This window comes from Thunnus maccoyii, chromosome 12 (genome assembly GCF_910596095.1).
Source record: "Thunnus maccoyii chromosome 12, fThuMac1.1, whole genome shotgun sequence".
In the NCBI taxonomy this organism is placed as follows: domain Eukaryota; kingdom Metazoa; phylum Chordata; class Actinopteri; order Scombriformes; family Scombridae; genus Thunnus; species Thunnus maccoyii.
Genome location: NC_056544.1, coordinates 25395250 through 25416519, shown reverse-complemented (window position 1 = coordinate 25416519; position 21270 = coordinate 25395250). Strand labels below are relative to the sequence as shown.

At 39.5% G+C, this 21270-nt stretch overlaps 1 protein-coding gene across 1 annotated transcript in view; it reads left to right on the top strand.

The window, feature by feature from the left end:
• LOC121909245 (contactin-associated protein-like 4) overlaps nt 1-21270 on the top strand; it is a 120613-nt gene that overhangs the window by 30138 nt on the left and 69205 nt on the right. The window contains exons 2-3 of the mRNA XM_042429710.1: nt 3171-3281; nt 20776-20969. Of these exons, the coding sequence (XP_042285644.1) occupies nt 3171-3281; nt 20776-20969 (305 nt within the window). The remainder of the gene's footprint in view (nt 1-3170; nt 3282-20775; nt 20970-21270) is intronic.

Sequence of the window (21270 nt, the reverse complement as noted above, 5' to 3'; positions counted from 1 at the left end):
CACCCGACTCTGCAGTTCTCCTCAGCTCTACGAAGCATTTTAGCAGCTTGTTTCCAGCTGTTGAAAAGCTCTAAAAACCCACTGTATGCTTCCTGCACTGCACCAAATGACAGACAGACACTGTTAACAATTAGCTGGTGAAAACAGTGGAGCATTTAGCAACAAAAGAGCCAAAATTTCACTCAGGAGATTGTGGAAAGCAAAAAATGACTTCCAATCGCTGGGTGGACAGAAAGAAGAATGAGGAAATAGGCAACTCTTTGCTAACATATTCACCTTAAGAATATATATATATATAGATATAATTTAAGAGCCAAATTCTTATGGGATGTATAGTCTCTTTTAGAAATACTTGCACTAACAATGCCACTGGTGTGAGAAAAGGTGAATGCCAAAGAACTTAAATATTAAAGGTAAATGATCCACTGAAATTTTGTAAACTTTTGTCATTCACTGGTTGAAATGGAGTGGCACTCTCCTTTAAAAAGTGAAATCATCAGTCCGCGGTGGATATCGAGAGGCAGATGAAGACCTCGTGCTGTTGAGATGAAGTACGCTAATGCTGACAGAGTAATCGAAGCTAAAGCCTTGTTAGAGTTGTGGGCCGGGATCGGACTGCAGTGTGAATCATAGTAATTGGCTCTTGTCTCAGCGGTGGAGAACAACATCCATTAACGGAGAAGCTTCAGATGGAGGCGGCATCAGTTTGGCTTTAGCTTACAGTTTGGAGCTCGAGAGGAAAAACTATGAATATTAATTGAGTTGATGTTCATTAATGTGTGTGGGAAACAATTATAGTTTGCAGACCACATTTTTACTCTGTATCTATTCACTGTTAAGTATTATTTCTGCATAAAACAAATTATAAATTATATAGCAGAGTAAATACAGCTCCAGTGCCTCATTATACAATACTTTTATACTAATGTTTGCCTAAATTTCTTGTGGGCTTTGCTTTTTCTCTGAATTTGTTTTTATTTTAAAGCAAATTAAGGGATTGTGTTAAAATTATTGGGGTGGAGAGAAGGGCTGAACATTATGTTGAACTTTTTTAAAAAGCGAGGCTCTCCCAGCATCACTAATATTTTCATTGGATCCTAGACCACAGTCATCCCATTTTGCAGTCAGTTTATCAACTTGTTTGTTTTTAATTTTGGTTTTTGTAACTACATAAAGAGAAGTTTCTCAAAGAAATGTTCGATAACACATCAGTTTACATTGTATACAGTGTATTCATGGGTTTGCATGCAAGGTAAAACCCCAATTTAAAGGATAATTATTGCATATTACGTATAATGTACGATGTTTTTATTGCAGCTGATCATCCATAAAGCATTAAAGTGTTTGAAACATTAAACGTTTCTTCTGACAACATTGATTTGTCTCCATCTGTATCCAGTCTTAATGAGCCAGTCAGGACGCCATTCATCTACACAACACGTCATGATTACAACGTTCATTTATCCATCTCGGGAGTATTACACCATTCATTCATCCAAGTGGACTTCATTACTCTGTTCATTTGTATAATAAGGTGCCATTACAGCTGAAAGACCTGCTTCCGCCTGAGGAACATTAAACCTGTTTCTGAATGACTGGACTCCATTCTGCCATTCCTGTTAATATTCAGAGACTCAAAAGAGATGATGATGATGATGAAGCTGTTATCACGTGAAAACCTCATAACTCAGATTTTCATGTTTTCATTTCGATTCAACTTTGCCTCGCTGTGTCTTATATTATCTTATTAAATCTTTTTAGAAATTTCAGAGAATGAATTCTCAAATGTACGGTGGTCAAGTTGAAACTTTTTCTTTAGTCCTGAAAAGCGAATCATTTGGAGGTAGCAGGCTTTCACCTCACAGCATCAGTGAGCTCCTGTCCTGCTGTTTTTAACGATTCAACAGTATTTCACTCAGGCTGAGAGATGGAGAATAATCAATTTCCAGCAGCGTCTGATATTGTAAAATCCACAGCATGTTTTTTTTTTGTTTTTTTTTACTGTTGAGCTCTGCTTTCTGAATCACTCTACTGTATTTGCACGCCTCTATGCAACTACTTTTATTATTTTGAACCACAAAAATTGTGTCTACTCCAGCTAAGAGTGGAGACATCCCTGTATCAACTTATTGTTGAGAAGTACTTACTATTCACTGAGATACCGGTGCATAGTGTCAAAGGCCTGTTTTCACAAAGCTGACATTACACCTGCAGCTCAGTGATAAAACTCCTCTCCTCCTCTCTGGTGTTTTATCAATGCTTAAACATGTGATACTTCTGCCCACTTACTTTTGGTGCTCTGCTTTTCTGAGCTTCTAATTTTGTTTCTGGAATGAATGTTGTTCTGAGGTTTTCGCTGGATATAGAAGTTTGGTTTGTTTTCTGATATGGGACGTTTTGCCAACAAGTACTATAAAATGTGTCCAACTTTGAGAACTGAGACTTTGGTGTCAGTGTCTGACACTTATCATGCCCAACCTCCTCCTTGAGAGAGGTTTTGTGGTGCTATATTTTGCTACTTCTACATTTAACGAATGCTCACATGTTTAATGAATGTTGTCATGTGGAATAAGAGACCTAGAGAGGGAATATATTTACTATTTCTGAGAACCTTTGAAGGTTACTTGAAAAATGAACACCATTATACATGCGTGTACGAACCGTCCCACAGTGTTTTGAACCGTTGACAGGTTGTACTTTTTCTTCTAAGCCACAGAGCTGCATGTAATCCATAATCTGCAATGAGGCCAACTAAACAGGAGTCACAAGCGTTTCACATTATGACAACAAAATGCTGCACAGTGTAACTACACTATTTCTTTCATACTATAATAATACACATGTTAAGGAAATGTGTCTGTGATTTATACACATCCACATCAGCACTGTTTTAACAAGACGGTATCTGTAACAGCAACAATATAAGGAGCCGGGGGGGCAAAGTTCACTGCCACTGTGCCCTGACAGTATAATGTGAAATGATCCTCAAACCTAAAATAGGCATGTAACACAGCAAATACATTGATTATCATCAAGAACCCCTAAAGGATGTCCTCATGTCCATCTTGTTTTTCCAGGAGCTTATATTTTCAAACATTAAAATAATTGTATGTCCTAACAATTGCTTCAACATTTATGCTTTTTTTTCTTCTTTTCTTATTGGTTGACAGAGGTGTGTGACAGCGCGTTGGTGTCCAATCTGCCGCCATCAGCCTTCAGAAGCTCCTCCCTGCTGTCCAGCAGCCATGCGCCGGGTTTTGCCAAACTCAACAGGAGAGAAGGTGAGGAAGAGTTTCGTCTGTGTTGTGTCTGATGCGTCGGGACGTTAGCACTGGATTTGACTGGAATGATACTGTGTGATAAGAAATGACATAGTGCTACATCATATGACTACTGCAATATTTTGTAGCAGAAATGACTAAATGTAGCTGGTTTATGTTTTCAAATAGTTTCTTATTTTGACTGGTGTAATTTATAATAATATGCCATTGTATCTGGCTACGAAACTTTCAATATCAGGTGAAAAATACTTCCTCAGGAATACTTGTATCTGATTGGCCCACACTTTGAATATCACTGAAAATACAGCATATCGTTATTGTTTGAATGCAGGTCTGTATCTGTAACTATAAAAACTATAAAGCCAAAATGCATTGATTTTTGATATTAAGGCCTTGTCAATGCATATTATTACATTTTAGCACAGTGCAGGTTAATTAAATTGGGTCTTGGAAAATTGCTGCTGTCAGACGACAAGCTGAATGAGCTTTCTGTTGCTGCTGAAATATGTCAGTTTTGAATATAAAATATTTATCAAGTTTTTTAGGTTTTTTAAATGTATGCACTTTTAAAGATGTTATTTAAAAAGATAGATATGTTCTCTTTTTTGTGTGTTGCTGTCTCTAGCCCGGGAGCTGCAATCTGGCAGGGATTCTCTCTACTGTTCCAGAAAATTATTCATGCAACAAAATGTGGATTAAGAATGATTTAATAGTTTTTGTCTGTATGTGATGTTTTTTTATAAGGACAAGGGCACTTTTCTGTTACTGAGAAGTTGCTCTGCAGCAGTGTAGCTCAGCGCAGGAGAGATTTTTTGTTAAGCTCCGGACACAGAGCACAAAACATCACAAACAGGGAAGTTTTTTACTGGATTCACAACAAATAACTCACTTGTGACTGAAAGGCAGACAGAGGATCAGAATCATTTCTGAGAGACAAGACAGAAAAAGCAATAGTTGCTTTGTCCCATTTTTTATTGTCCATAGGTGCTGTTTGTATTGACAGTTTATGCCAGGAGGAGTTGTGTTTGTTCGTCCGACATAAAAAGCCCGCAGGGAGTCCTGTGCTGGATGCTGATGTGAGGCTTTAACAAAATGAAGATCATGGTTTGTTGTGGAGCTTTCTGCAGGGAACGGGCTTCACTGCTTTATCCCAACATCAAAGCCCAGAATCAGCTGGGAGGGTGAGATGAGTTTAATCTGGATGATTTTCACCACCTAGGAAAATAAGGAAGCTGAGCCTGCAGAACATCACTCAGTTCTCTCTTTGTTTGATGGTCGAGACTTTAAGCAAACAGTCTTTCTGCGGCTAAATGCTGCAACCTGCTCTCTTTGTTTGCCGTTCTACACATGAACAACCATGATCTGAAAAGCTGCTGGCCATGTTTAATGTGTTGTTTGACATCTCTGTCAAAGACATAAAACCGGTTGCTTGAGAGAGTGTATTTGAGGAAGCAAAAACCAACACCGTTTCCACTGTAGTCTATCTGTTGGTGATGCAGTGACATCCCTGACTTTTGACTGATTTGTGAGTCAAGTGTGCAGTGCAATCGAGGACAATTTTGGTATTTTTGTGGCTGGAGGTGCATGGTGTAGAAGGCAACACGCACACCTGCTTAGTCTCTCCTGTGGTGCAGGGAATCAATCCCCTCAAAGATCCAATGCCAAAGAAAAGCACCTTTTTTTCTTTTTTTTTTTTTTTTGCTTTGTAGGTACATGTGCACACGGAGTGCCATTGGAAACAGGATATTATGGGATTAGGTTCGTTAAAGTCATCAACAACCTTGCATCCTCTTTATTAAAAACCAACAACACTCTCCTCGCCATGACATGCTGAATGGAGTGGGGTTGGAAGATTAACTATAAAGCATCTCTAATATGCCATTAAAATGTTGTTTTTTTACATATTCCTTTTGAGTTTTGATGTTGCAAGCTGCATTGGGAACAGTTGGTTCATATTAACAATGGAACAAATGACTGAAGTCACTGGTCTCTGAGTGATCAGTTAATACTCATAGAGTGCCTCAGGTCATGTCGTTATCACCGTACTGTAACGTGGATTCGCTCCTCTAACCAGATCTGTGCTTCCATATTTTTCAGACCCACAATAGTTAGGGAATTGGATCTACAAGCCTTAGGCTGCTTGTGCTCAGAATCACCAGGCCTCCTTCCAGTAATCATAATTATGTCAAGATGAGAAAACGCAGGTATTAGGAGTGGAAGTGTAATGAATGACCAGCTTACTGCTGACAGCATCATAATATGGTTTCACTCGTCATTTCACTCCTGCATTCTTCAAATCTAGCTCTAGCAGTTGATAGATTAGGAGGTCTGTTTGTGTCACATCTCCTCCCCGGCTGTATTAACGCTACAAAGCCTACATGATCGCAGCTGTTTGCAGAGAAAATCGATGAATAAATGAAGGTCTCCATCTCATTTCCATCTCCTGCTGCTGCTGCTGCTAACACTCTGCCTCCTGCAGTTGTTCTCAGAGGAGCGGATTCGCTTTCAGTTCATTTACTCGCTAAATGAACAGAGATTATCTGAGCCCTGGAATACCACCCACAAGATAAATGCAGGTATTTTAAACGTGAGCTCCATCATCATAGATTTTCTGTCATAAGAATTGACTGCTATCAATTTCATTATTGACTTCACTGCAGTAGACATGGACCAACGCTGTGGTCTCATTGAAATGACTGAGGTGGCTTCAGTCTGAAGACCTTTACTTTGAGTTATGGTAAACTTTGTTTATCTGCAGCAACACTGAAGAAGAAGGCTGTGCTTATTATTTTCTTTATCATATCTTATATTACACCAATAGCACAAAAAATACTTTCTGTCTAAGGCTAGTGAGCAGAAAACATATTATTCTTTCAACAAGTCCTCAAACCTAAATGAGAAAATAGGTTGTTTGTCAGTGCCTTCTAAAAATTATCCATATTTATTTCCATTATAAGATCTGTTCATATGAGCGTTGTATATATGAGCTGATCTGCCAACTGTTAAAGTCTGTTTAAGTTTAGCCAACCGCTATAAAACTACTTGGTTTGGGGAAGAAAAAGATGTTGGTCATGCTTAAAAGAAACCAACATTTACTGTTCCTAATAGATGGGATGCTAATCATGGTCTGTGGTCAATGTCTGACACTTTGCATGACCAACCTCCTCCTTGAGAGGTTTTGTGGTGCTTTATTTTGCTACTTCCACATTTGCTTCGTCATTACCGTCACAAGAGGTCATCTTTCAGGGAAATGTAACCAAATGTAATTTTAAGTGTAAAGGAACAAGAGACCAATGCTATTATTTTTAGAGACAGCAGAGGAGACAGCAGAAACAGCACTGTCATATCATCACCTCTAAAGTTGCAAATGTTGAACATGTTAGCAAACTGTTGCTTATTTACACATCCAGCGGCAACACTATCATTCATTTGGAGAGTTGTTTTTCTTACCAATGGGTGAATGTAAGTCCAATATTCTCTCTCTTTTAGCTTTGTTTTTGCACTCCACCAACTCCTGAGGGAAATATCTGTCTCTTTTGCTGCTGAATGCTCCACTATGTTCACCAGTTAGTTGCTAACTGTGTCTGTTTGCTGTTTGGTGCTGAGTAGGTAGTGTACAGTGAGTTTTTAGAGCTTTTTCTCTGAAAACAGCCTGCTGCAGCCAAAAAAGATGCTATGAGAGTGTTGAGAGTGAATCAAAACAGTAAAGTCGAAGCCGGACAGCTAAACAATGAGAATTCACTGGCCGGTTGGTTCTGTCCTTGGTCTGGCACCAGTAGCATCCTCTACTAGCACCAAAGGAGCCTTTGAGTCATTGTGATGTACAGATCTGCCAGAACTCCCGTTTCTCCCGGGTTTCTCTCATATTTTCACCCCCTCTCCTACTGTGCTCCTGTTTTGTTGTTTCTCCCAAAATTTGCTCGGCCCTCAACTTTTATTATGAATAACTGTCATACACACAGATCCATAAGTTTTGTATGTTTGTCTGATGTTACTCGAGTTGCCAGATTGTCTATGAAACACAATCCACACATGACATACATTTTCAACCCATCTGTCACCACAACCTGATTCAAGGACGTGTGCACAGCTGCTCTCTGCGCAGGCAGTCTTCCCTCCTGTCCTCCGTCCTCCTCCGTCTGCTGCTGATGTGATTCACTGCCTGCAGGTACCGCTGGTAGAGAGGAGGGGCTGGTTTGTCTCAGCCAGCAGCTAAGTTTATAAGTATTTGCCAGATTTTAAGATATGTGGCTGTACTAATATGTGGTTGTGTAAAACATACCAGTGGTGGATGGGACAGTGCAGTCAAAAGCAGTTGAAAATATCACTTTTCTCCATGTTGATGCTTGTTGAACAGGGGCTTTCATTTTTTTACAAATAGAATAAAGGTTTCACAAATCTGAAACTGTGTTTTAATAAGTCTCTGGAGTCTTCTTGGTAATCTAGTTCAGATTTGACAGGTCTAAGTGTAGTGCTTTTTGATCTAGACCTGGTCTAATGTGGTTTGAGTGGAGAAATATAAGTGAAAACGCCCTTTTTTCTGTTTTCATAGGCAAAATAAAGGTTTCACAAATCTGAAAGTGGGTTTAAACAGCGTTAAGGCTTTTGCAATGTCTAACACTTTTATGTGTGAGGGCTTTGAGACAAATCAAATGCCATACACGTTTTTTTTTTTTTTTTATTGCTCAGCTCAGCAGTGATAAATGTGTATATGTCTGGTGTAAAGCATTCATGGAGATACACATTCGTTTTTGTACATAGCAGTTTATTTTAAAAGGTGGCACACACAATATTTTGTGCATGAACATCATTTTTACATCTGGGCTTTGAAGTCTGGGCTGAAAAGCACTGACAGGCAGCTGATTAGAGATGAATGTCTCTTTCACCAAGAACCTGCAGGATGAATGACTCACTATTTTGGGCTCCCTGCCACTCTGTTGTGATCTGCAGTTGGTCTTATTCGTCATTTTGATTTTCCATTTTCACTTTTTATCTTTTGTTTCTCCCCTAGCCTCTTTCTATTCTCTCAGTATTCCTCTCCTTTCTTTCCATTTTCCATCCGTCTGCCTTGCTCTTCCTTCCTCTCTCCACCTCCACCCTTCCTTTCTTGAAATGACCACATTTTAAATTGTCTTCTGTTCCTCTGTACTGACTGTGTTCTGTCGCAATCATTAGTGTCTCTGCGTCTGCAGTCACATTTTCATCTGTGAGACGTAATTTAGTTGGCTCTGTCTTCTTGCCAGATGTTAATAGCAGTCTTCATGTTTAAACGTTTTCTTTTCTCAGGCAACAGTGACAATTATCAGCGATGCCTCTGCAATTATGCTAGAGTAGACTTTAAAAAGAATTATTGTGCCGCAGTAATCACCTTCTAAATGAATTAGATGTAAAAGTGAAATTAAACTTTAATTGGAACCTGTTCTGGTTGCGTATAGATTGCCAACTAATCAAGTATTGATTTACATGTATGTTCAGTGTGTGCTTTATTGTTTCTGCAAAGTTCCACTGTTAAACTGCTCCACACACACACACACACTTGAAACTTGAGTGGAAATGTGTTGTACTTTGCCTGCAGGAGACATCCAATGTTTTCCAGCCTGCTCTTCCTGCTGCATTGAGCCCATTAGGCTCTCTGTCTGTCTGACATGTTATCAGCTTGCTGAAATTACCATCCAGCCTTTGCCATTCTCATGCAAATTATGAGCTCTCACTCCAGGCCTTCGTAACAGTCTGTCCGTTACCTGTCTTCCTCTTCTATTCCTTTCAGCTGCCTGTCTGTCTGTAGCACTAGCTGCTCACTTGTCTAACCGTGTCTTACTGTGATGACTCGCCTCTTCTTCTGCCTGTCTGGCCTTTTTCCTTTCCGCTTGACTCTTCATTTTACTTGCGTCTCCTCTTTGTATGTTCCTGTCGGCCCTCTGTACCTGTCAGGTGGAATATCTGTGCATTATTAATGACTCAGCAGTCCTTTCTTTACTTATCCATCCATCTGCTCCTTATAGTAAAGCTGCTGTCCGCAGTAGCCTCATGTCAGGCTTGGTTTCCCTTCAGCAGTAAAGCAGAAGGAGAGCCGTGCAGCCTGACTGGTTCTTCTCCTCACCTGTCACATACACTACCTGTACTGCTCTAATAACACAAAAGAGACAAATTGAGTTGGTTTCAGGTATCACTGCCCTCTCCACTCTCACAGGTGAGTTGGATTACTGAAGTATCAGGGATGGGAGCAGCTAAACCCATCAAGATAGCTTATATTTCATTTTTTTTTTATTTTGTGGAGCTGAAATTGCCTTTAATCTTGCAGGATAAACTGAAAGTATACTCTATATCATACTAAATATTGCCCTACTTACATCAGTTATCTGAGGATAGGACTTTTAAAAGAAAAGCAGTCCAGAAAAGGGACAATGCTTTATTGTTCACGCTCATAATTTCAGAACCAATTCTAGGGAAAACAGAGACATTGCTCAATTAGGTGACTTCAAGTTAATGATTCACAATTGATTGCTAACCAACAAATCCTCTAAATTAAACAACCAAAAATGTCGTTTGACCATGCACTCCAGAACGACACATAGGAGCGTTTTATAATCTGGCGCCACTATTGGCAGTAATCAGCAGGACATCATTTGTCTGTGCTTTCCAAAACTGTTACTGTTAAAAAATGTTGTTGTTTTATGATGTTTTAGGCCGCAGGATGGCATCTGTCACTCAAACATAACTATAGGTCGTTTTTGGATGTCATTACAACATTATTGTGTTGTTTTTCTTGGGAGGACAGTCTCTGATCCAGACATACCACTGTCAATGTGTGTCAACTTTACATGAAAGCAGAAATTTGATCTCAGTGTTCAAAAATTTGCTAATGAATGACTAAATTCACAAATGACTTAGCAGAAAAGCAGCTTGTTTATTTTATAGCCAAGAAATGCTAGATAATGAGTTTTACAGTACGTTGCCACCAGCAACTGTCTCACTGTTCCCTGATCGGTAAAGCCAGAAGGAGAGTTTTGTCTTGTAATTGGCTGACAGAGCTGTGATTTCACACTCCTGACCGCCATTAACTGTATCTAGGTTTTTCTGTGGGTGGTTAGAGCCGGTTCCTTGACAGACACTGACTGAGGGAGAGAAACAGAGGAGATCTCTTTGATTTAAAGTGATGGTTGTGACAGAAAGTGCTCAGACCATCAGCCATCAGTTCACTTCTGTTTCAATTATATCTGACAGGCTGGACAAAGTAAATCTTTGTAACGCCTCTTGTTCTCTGAGTCGTTTCTCTCTGATCTCTTTCTCTCTTCCTCTCCAGTCAAATATTCATGAGGAAAGGTCAGAGTGTCTGCTCTTTTTTGCTCTGCTGTCACTGGACACGTCTGTTAGTCAAGTGCTTATTAGCTTTGGCCTTTAGCTCTTTAAAGATCAGGCTCCACCAGCCGCTAGACCGACACTGATTCATTTTCACTGCTGAGATTTTCTCCTCTGTCTACCACCAGCTCAGTCCTCTTGAGTGGTAACAACAATTTTTTAAAAATTGACAGATGAAACTAGTATTACCTAAACATATAAATAAAGAGCTAAATATCAATGCTAAACTAAATATCAGTTTCAGGAACAATTACAGCAGCCACTTTAGCAACACAGCTGGCCTGTTGCTGCCAGATTCCAACACAGGCCAATTTGCAGGCCAAATAATTGGCATTGAGCAAGTGTTTATGTACACTGGGTCACTAGGATGCCCCTCTTTCTTAAATCTAAGTAATTTTTTTAATGTGAATGTATAAATCTATGAAGGTCCACACAACTCAGCCACCCTGGGAGATGTTATATCACTGTGCTTGAAAAGAGGCCTCCATTGATTGTCAAACCTCAGATTCAAGAGGAGCGGTGAAGATCTTGCCTCGTTATGGTTATTCTGGAGGGGTTTTGCGAGTTTGTCCATCCAGCCTGCAGGAGTTCGGAGGACATGGAGAAGGTTTAACCATGTCTGCAGGAATATTAGGTGCCAATTTAAGCAGTGCTTTCTTGTGTGTGTCGGATGTTTATTTTCATGTACAGAATCTCTGGGTGCACTTCAGGAGTGTTCGGTTTGTTTACCCCAGGAAGGCACTTGTTTGCTGTTTGCTGACTATGTATTTCTGTTGGTCGTATCGGACTATAACCACCATCATGCAGTTTGCAGTCAAGAAGTGCTAAGGAGCTGGGATGAGAGCCATCACCTCCAAGTGTGAGGCCATGGTTCACTGTAGGAAAATGGTTGGCTGCCCACTTCATTTGGCAGCAATTAGCTGCCCTGAGAGGGTGTTCAGGTAACTTGGGATCTGATATTAACTATGATATATGGGTGCGATATCAAGGCAGGTGCTGACAGTAATGTGCATACCAGTTCTCTGTTGTAAAAGGTTCCTACAAAAGAAAGAATTTCTACAAAAGTTTCTATACTCTCTGGTTGCTTACTGTTTGTTTGATCCTTATGACACTATCTGTTTGGCTCACTGTTGGACCACATGAATGAAAAACTGTCTAAATAACTACAGTTCTTTTGTAGTTTTACAGTTGATACTGTTGTGGATGGATTTGTGCTTTCTGGGCCCGAGGACATCAAATGGACTACAGTTTGTGACCCCTACACCAAAATCAAACAGCCTAGCACTGTCCCCTGGAGGTTTGGGATAAAGGCTGTTTGTAGCTTTGTAACAAAATGTTGGCTTCCTGCTGCTGAAACAAAGAGCAGACAACAGCTTGGTAACATGAGGACAAGTGATATTTACAATGTTTTTCTGTCTGTTTGTTCTTTTAATGGTTTCCAAGAGCTTGGCTCTGGACAGTCTTTCCTCCTATCTTTTTTTCTGTACAGATGGGTGTGCATGATTGTGCTCTCTCTCTCTCTATCTCTCTCCCCCTCTCTCTATCTGTGTGTGTGTGAACGTGGTGAACGGGCACACTCAGTGGGACATTGGTCAGCAGCCTCCTTCAGAATCCGTCCATCTGGTGTTTGAGCTCTGAGGCATCGCTTTGTCCTGACAAAGCACTTAACTACACGCACATTCTGTCTCTTTTCTCTCTTGTAGCAGTTGTCTCTGTATCTGAAAACGCAGACAAATCTAATGGCAATGAGCTTGTATATGACTAATTAATGACCAACAACACAGCCTTTATTGACAGTCTTGAGATAAGACACAATGCAAAATGTGCAGCTGGTTAAATCCATATATAGGAAAGGCTACCACCCTATTGAAAAAATGCACAATTAATCACCATATTTCATCAGACCTTCTTTTATTTTCTCAACCTACTGACCCAGAATACAACTGATCAATATGTTACAACACTGCTCTTTGTTGGTGATATGTAATATGGGAAAGGAACCTGCAGGGGTACTGTAAAACTAATCAATGCTTGGCACCACAACCTCTTATTGATGATATTTTATATAGCAAAGGATTGCCTGTGATACAGACTCACCGGCAAACTGAACAACTAATCAATAGATAATGCCAAAGCCTCTAAGCAGTGCTATACTTGGGAAATTGATCCAGTCTGACATTCTATATGCAACTGATCGATATCTGGCACCGCAACCTCTTATTGATGATATTTAGTTTGGGAAATGTAGTAACTGGCTACACAATAATGTGTGGTGTATTATTGTTTATTATCCAGTGAAACATCAAGAAGAACTGAGGTCAAAGAAGAGTTAATGATCTCGCCATTAGGATTTCAGGACATTTGAAAGCAGAAAATGTCAAACATCAAACAATTTTCAGAAGAAGGGGCAAACAACATTTGTTGGTCTTCGTTCGTCTTGTGGCTGTCCAACGGCATTCTGAGAAGCATAGGAATTTTAAAAAGTGGTGCACAAAATACCAAACTGCATTGCTTTATTTCAAAATTACTTACAATATAACAGCTTATTAGTGCTGGATGCTGGATGGCAATGTAAGTCAGTTGGTTGATCTATCAGTCCACCATTTTTGGATGGATTACCATCTAATTTTGGTACAAGCATTCATGCCCCCCTCAGGATGATCTACCACCATCATCAGGTCAAAATTTTCAGTTTGTCCAATACTTTGGTTCATGACCAGATATCTACAAAACTGACATTCCCATCAACCTTAGCTGTACTTTGCGTTTGGTTGAAAATTAGGAAATGCCAGCAAGATTTAGATGGTGAAAAAGTTCAACTTGATACTTGCTAAAATCAGTATGTTAGCATGTTGATGTTAGCATTTACCACGAAGCACAGCTGTACCCAAGTTCAGCCTGGCAGAGTTGTGAGCATGGCTCTTAAAGCAACAGAGGCAGATAAATGCAGATAAATACCAACAGCATTATTGGCATTCCTGCTTTAACCACATCAAATGATATGTTTAATGCTTGTTTATATCTACTGGATATAGAATTTCAGACATTATTCAGTTATTAAAGTATTTAGTTTGCTCTTGTTTGCAAAATCCCCAAATATCCAGTGGAGTGACCCAACTTCCACCAAAATACCAACAACTCACTTCATGTTCCCATCCCACTTGTGTGCTGTGCACTCTGCGCCGGACACTAAAATACCACAAAGATGGGCAAAATGAATTTCAAAGTCAGGACAATAACAACCTGTTGGAGCACTGCTTGTGTTCATCATTGCTCTGACACAAAAATAGTTGTTCCAATCTAAGCCATTTGTGTGCTTTATGTAATATATACAGTCCTATAGAATAGTAACTGTGTAACATACATTAAGGTGTGTAGTGTGCTGCTCTTAATGTTCTATGAGAATATATTAATGTAGTTTTGTGATATTAGATCTTGTAGTTAACGTTACAGCTTAGGGGTCATGTATTATGGTGCATATGTGTGCTTAGAAAGTGAGAAAGTCCAGAAATTCTGTTAAACAGCATTGTGTGGCAAAGAAAAAAAAAAACAGACAAATCAAAGACAAATGATAAACAAGCTTAAAAAGCTGCAGAGGCTGCAGGTTTGTAAATTGGAAAATTGTTCAGAATTGGCAGAGGTTTGCATTCTTTTGAATGTCTTCTTTTGATTTATGAAGACAAATGGACTTCAATATGTACTGCTATCTGGATATGTCCTGTGTACTACACAGCATCAATCTGAGTGCCTTACATTCTTAAAATTCAATTTTCTACATTAAAAAACTCCTGCAGCGTCTTGGAATGAAACCAATCATCTGTTCCAACACAACAAGCTAAATATAAAACACTGTATTCTATTGCAGTGAAATTTGTTTTAAACTGTTGTTCGTGTTTCAGAATGTGGATCGCTCTTTATTTTACAGTACACTAATAAGATGTAATATGCCGTACTTTGTATCAAATTTAGACACAAACTAGAAATAATATGATCTTTATTAGACAGTAAACACAGTTATACTATAAGCACACACCATAAACCTAAATTGTGATGTAATTAGAAACCACATATCATGTCATATTAGACCAAAAATATACTATACTTAGATGCTATTATACCAAATTATATTCTAATTAGAAACCATATTGGAGATCCTAATACACTATTATACACAGTTTTACGAGATCATAGTCTACAATGCCATATCAGATCCAAAATATGCGCTATTCTACCCTTACTACCAAATTATGCTGTAATTAGACACCACATTTAATGCTACCAACATGGGCCTATGATGATAGCTTAATTAGACAACTCAGGCTGAAATCAGATGAATGTGATGCCATATTATATCAGATATATGTCAGGGCTCAGGAGATGCAGGAGTGGACCCAAACGCAGAGGCCGGAATGCAGATATGACGAAAAACTCTTTTAATAGTGGACGGTCACGGACAGGTAAACAGGGCTGAACAGAACTCGCAGAAGGAACAACACAAAACAATCCAACAAAGACTGAACAGAAAAACCAGAACTTAAAGAAACTGAACTAACAAGGGGATGAGGTGCAGGTGGGGAGATGGGTGGAGAACTCGAGAGGGGAATGAACATACAGGGAGCTGATTGGCTGAGGACACACAGGGAGCGGGGCAGGGCTGACGAGGCTAACACAGGGCAGGTGTGGGGAAGACAGCAGGGCAGGGCTAACGAGTCCAAATGCAGGGCAGGTGTGGAGGAGTACATGAACACACAAGGGAAACAGAACAAAAACCCAGAAAACAAACCCAACGCCATCTACACTAACCCATCCAAAACCAAACACAAACCCAAGCACACAACCCAACAAACCAATGATGCAGTGATGAACCGAGGGACTAAACAAACGTGCAAAACCAGGAGACCATACAGAACACAACATAACACCAAAAAAACACCTTAAGTCCAGGCAAGATGTGACAATATAGCCTTTATAATAGTCAGATAAAACACTGAGCTCAGAGGACAACACGTTTATTTGGTTTTATTTAGCATAGTTTCGCTTTCTTGCAGAGTCATTTTGTTGCTCAAATTCTGATAGTGAGACAAGTCATCCGCAGGGGTTCTGAAAAAAAATGTATCCACTGATTCACAGACATCTCTTTCACAATGTAAGTCTATGATATGGGGAAAAGTCTTTTTGGGCCAGCGTGCATCAAGTGACATTGTAAACTGCATGGTTTGGACACTATGTCAAATTTGCTTGTATCCAGTTCTCTTCATACATCCATGATACATCCATGATGTACATTCTCAGCTCTCAACTTTGACTTCTTTCATCTTCTTTAGTGTTTATTGGCGGTTGGCAAACCAGCCTAGAGGTGCATTACCACCATCAACTGGACTGGAGTGTGGAACAAGAGATTATGCAGGAAATTTAAAAAACAAAACAAAAACAAAACAAAACTGTAGATTATTTTAGCTAAATCAGTTTCCTTCAAAAACTTAATAAGTTTTCTTGCCTGGTGTATCTTGCCTGGTGTTTTCCCCAAGAGACCTGACAATGAGAAGTCATGGTGTTTTGCCTTCCTTAGTGCCTGAAGGTGATTAATCTTGATATTGTACAGTATTATCTACAATGAAGTAGTACATGTTCGACTGTCTCTGGTTGGCTATGTTTGCATTTTCTGGTTGGGTGCTTGCCTATTTTATGATTGAGATCTGTGTGACCTATTTTCAGATGAGTGATGACATTTTCTTCCCTTCGTTTCCAGCCCACTATCCTCTCAGCACCAACATGTCTTTGTATATTATATGGATGTCTTCCAGTTTCATTATCATCCCAATACTCCTGTCATACTGATTGTGGATATGTCCTAATGAATGTCTTAGCTTCACCTCTGCTTAATGGAACTAGTAGGTTGACATGCATAATTCTGAGTGTTTGTTTGGCCAGAATATCCACAATATCTTTCCCTCCACACCAACATGAGCAGGAACCCAAAGGAAGTATGTAGATATACCCCTAATTTCCATCCTGTTTATTATAAGGAATATTTCATTGATAATATCTGTTCCAAATGACGATCTGACAGATATTATGCTTGTTAGTGTTGAAAAGCTGTCAGATGCAATAACGGTGTTATTTATTTCCTCCTCCTCTGTCCACTATAGGGCCAATAATATTGCCAGTAGCTCTGTGGTATATACTGACAAATGGTCTGATATCCTTTTCCTAATATATGGCTCATTCACTGGGGTATATACTGCTGCACCTGCACACTCTGTATCAGAATCTTTGGAGCCATCTGTGAATATAAAGAGTCTGAAAAATGCTGATTAAAATAGTTCTGGATTATGCGTCATAAGTGGAAGTTGCTCTGACTTGTCCTTCAATTCCTGCTGTATTTTGAGGTCTATACTTGGCAAGGGGAATAACCGGGGAGGAATAGAAGAAATTGAAACTGTGGAGCTGTACAGTAATTGATGTAATCCTATGTTTTCTGCCTTTGTATTACCAATCCACCCAAACCTTATGAAATGCGTCTCATTATGTTCCCAGCAGTCGGTTAAAACACTCTCAGCAGGATATGTAACATATTGCCCCTAGAGATGAACCCAGTATGCCAGCATTCTCAGGGCCTTAGCTTTTAATACATCTAACTTCTTTAGGTTTGGTTCTGCTGCCTTTTTACATTTGTTCTCAACTTAACTGAAAAGCTTTTTGTCGAACCAAACCCCAAGAAATCTAATAACTTGCTCAAGAGGAGGTTCATACAATTTTAAGGAGGTGGGTGTGATTTTATGCTGTCTTGAGAAACAAATTACTTGTGTTTTTGCCACAGACAGTTTGAATCCCCATTTACTTGGCCATTTTTCCACTTCAACTCTTGCAGCTTGCGTTTTCTTATTGACATAAGATACATTGCGAACGCTTATCCGCAGAGCTCAGTCATCCGCGCACAAAGATTTTCCTACGGTTTGTTCAACCTGAGAGAGGATGTCATTGATCATTATGTTGAATAACAACGGACTACATACACTACCTTGCGGAGTTCCATTCTCCATCATATATACACTTGACTATTCTGCTCTCTACTCTTACTTGTATTTTCCTGTCTAATAAAAAGTCCATAACCCAATTATATGCTCCACTGCCACTTCCCAATGACTTCAACTTAATAAGTAGCCCTTCTTTCCAGGGTGTGTTATATGCCTTTTCCACATCAAAGAAGACAGCTATCACTACTTCCTTGTTGGTCTGTGCTTTCTTGATGTCTGATTCTACGCACAATACAGAGAAAGAGCTTTACTTTCTAGGAAATATGTTGATCTCTCTGTGAACATTCGTTCCATTATTTTACATAAATGGGAAGTTGAGGCCGTAGGTCTGTAGCTAGAAGGATGTGAGGGATCATTTCCTGGTTTTGAAGGAACAAAATTATTGCTTGTTTCCACACTGAAGGAAGTTGGCCGGTATCCCAAACTATGATAAACAGTAGTAACACTACACCCAGTGTATTATCTGTCATGTGTACCAACATTTTATAATATACAACATTTTTCCCAGGAGTGGTCTGATGAACAAACATATTGACAGGCAGGTCTTATGGATCTCCTGACATCTCCCTCTTCTGTTTCTACACTGACCGGCCTCCTCTGTAGGATTATTTAACTCTGAACTTTTCTAAATGTTTGTACCAGAAGTTCAGCCTTTTCTAAGTTGTTGACAGCCATTTTGTCCCCACTGTTCATTACCGGTAACTCATAATTTTTTCTAATCCCCCTCATTCTTCTGATCATACCCCATAAATCTGACAGCTGTATTTCTCTATTATAATACTGCTACAATATTGCCTCCAAAATGTGCGTTTTTGTGTTCTTATTATTCTCCTCACTAATGCCTGTGCCCTTGGATCAAAGCATCCTGAGAATGAAGTTTTTTGAGTTTCCAAAATGCTTTATTTCTGGCTTTTACGGCTTTGTTAAAGTTGCTATTCCACCAAGGTACATTCTTGGTACATCTAGCTCCTGTACTTTTAAGGATTGTTTCCTCAGTGGACTGAATTATTCAATAACTAGTTCACCATTGAATATTTTTACATCCATCTGGTTCTCCTCTTGAAGTTTCATACACCTGTTTGCCCAGATCTTTTGGAAAGCAGCCCAATTAGCATTTCCCAATTTCCATCTGGGAATTTTCTTTCCCTTATCATAATAAATCTTTGAGCCAACTTTAGTCACTACAGGGTAGTGATTGCTACCTACTGTAGTATGATTTAGCACACTCCATGTGCTTACACCCGCTGTTGCACTAGATACAAATGTCAGGTCGAGTGCTGCCTCTGTGTTTTGTGCACTATTATATTGTATTCCTTCCCCATTATTAATACACACCAAACAGTGATCATCTATAAATTCCTCAACAACTAAACCATTTGCATCTGTGCTATTGCTCCCCTATAATGAATTATGTGAATTGAACACCCCACAGCATATTACACTATATTGCATTGGTCCCCCAACATCCTCTAATATATCATGACTTAGTTTCCCACATGGATTATAATTAATTATATTTATATTACCTCAGTCAGTAAATACCTTAATCACAACTGATTCATGATCTATGTTTACATGTATAACCATATAACTCATTTCATTCTTTATGAATGTTGCAACTCCTCCTCCTAGATTCCCTGTCTCTTCTAACTGCAGCATATCCCTTTATAATAAAATCCAACTGTGGTTTCAACCATGTCTCCTGTATGCAAATTACATTAGGTTTCTGTCTCAAATTATCAATATACTTCTTAAACTCTTGGCCATTTGCAATTAAGCTTCTTGCATTCCACTGAAGTAGAATCAACACCATTAAGAGAGTCCAGCCCATGTCTGAGAGGCTAGTGTGTCTTCATTAAGAATGGCTTTAACTGTTTCCCAGTGCAGCCCTTTCTCAGCTGACAATTATTTTGATTCTTTCATTTAGGCTTTTCATCTGTGCTGAACAGTTGACTATCTCTGCCTTAAAGAGTACAAACTCACTCTTACTCACTATCAGAGTTTCCTCCCACAACTTATCACATCCTTCACATCTTCCTGTATCTTTGTTCCTAGTGTCATTTTGACTTGACACCTGCCATAAAGATGATGCGTCTCCTCTTTACTGCTTATATATAGCTGATTCCCTGGGCAACCTTGATTCGTTGCACCTCTGCCGCTCTCTCTTACTAACCTCGCACTCACAGTAAGCTGAGATATTTTCCCCTCCACAATTGCATCATTTCAGCTTTACCCCCTCTGCACACTTGCCATACTCATGGTCTCCACCACAACTACCACACTTTTGCTTTCCCTTGCACCACCACCACATGTCCAAATCACTTGAAACATCTGAGTGGTGGTGGAACATACAGCCTCACATCATAACACATATATCCAGTGAAGATCTTTTTCCCAAGAGTCTTTCTTCATCAAAGGTGATCAAAACTGACAGACTATCACATTTAATCCCATTTCTGTTTGTCTTCAGACGTTTGACCTCACTAACATTTATTACATTTCCTTTCACATCATCTGCTGATACTTTTACCAATATCCCTGTGTCAACTCCCCTGACTAATTTTCTGTCACTAATCAGTGAACATTGTACTTTCCTGCCATTTATTTAATTGAATCTGATTGCTCACTCTTTTTGTCCTCCATCTTTACATATAATCAACAGTGATCCATGATGGATTTAGTTAGCTGTATTGGATTGCAATCGCCGAAAGAAGCACCCTTTTGCACAAGTTTAACAGTTACCTTGTAATCCTCTCTCCTCCTTTTTATTATAGCTGTTCTCCTGTCACAATCACTATCATTTGATTTATTCTTTTCCTTCTTTTTGCATTTTATTTTCCCTAACCGTATCCCGTTATTCATAACTCCTACACCTACTTCCATCTCCCCTAACTCATCTTCCTGATCCATAACTTCCCTCTGCCATCTTGCATCCAGTCACAGTCCAGTGTTGCCAACCGCCTCTCAACAAAGTGTGGTGTTGGTAAAGACTTAAAGGTCACGCAATTAATTCCTCTCTCACACACACACACACACACACACTCATCCTATACCTTGTAGATTGAAATGTAATAAATCATTCTTTTTTCTCTCTACAGGAGCTGGAGGTTGGTCTCCTCTCACCTCAGACAGGTATCAATGGTTGGAGGTTGACCTGGGTGAGCGGACCAAGATCACAGCTGTTGCTACGCAGGGCCGCTACGGCAGCTCTGATTGGCTGTCGTCCTACCTGCTGATGTTCAGCGACACGGGACACAACTGGAAACAGTACCGGCAGGAGGACAGTATAGGGGTGAGTCCATACTTGTGTAAACTGTACAAAAACTGTTTATTATAACAGCAAAAAAAGAAACTTGCAATGTTACAGCAGGAGCAGCATAGAGATGGTGCAGTGATGAGACTATATTCAAGTAAACAACTCCAAAATCTGAACATTACAGTACCAGAACAGTGCGATTAAGACAGGAAGGACAGGAAGCCAATAAACATGTAAATATGAGTTGCATTGGAAAATTAGAACAAAGGCTCTAGTATGTGATAGAACAGTATCACTTTATTACTGCCACACAAGTGCACAAATCAGTAGAGTATTA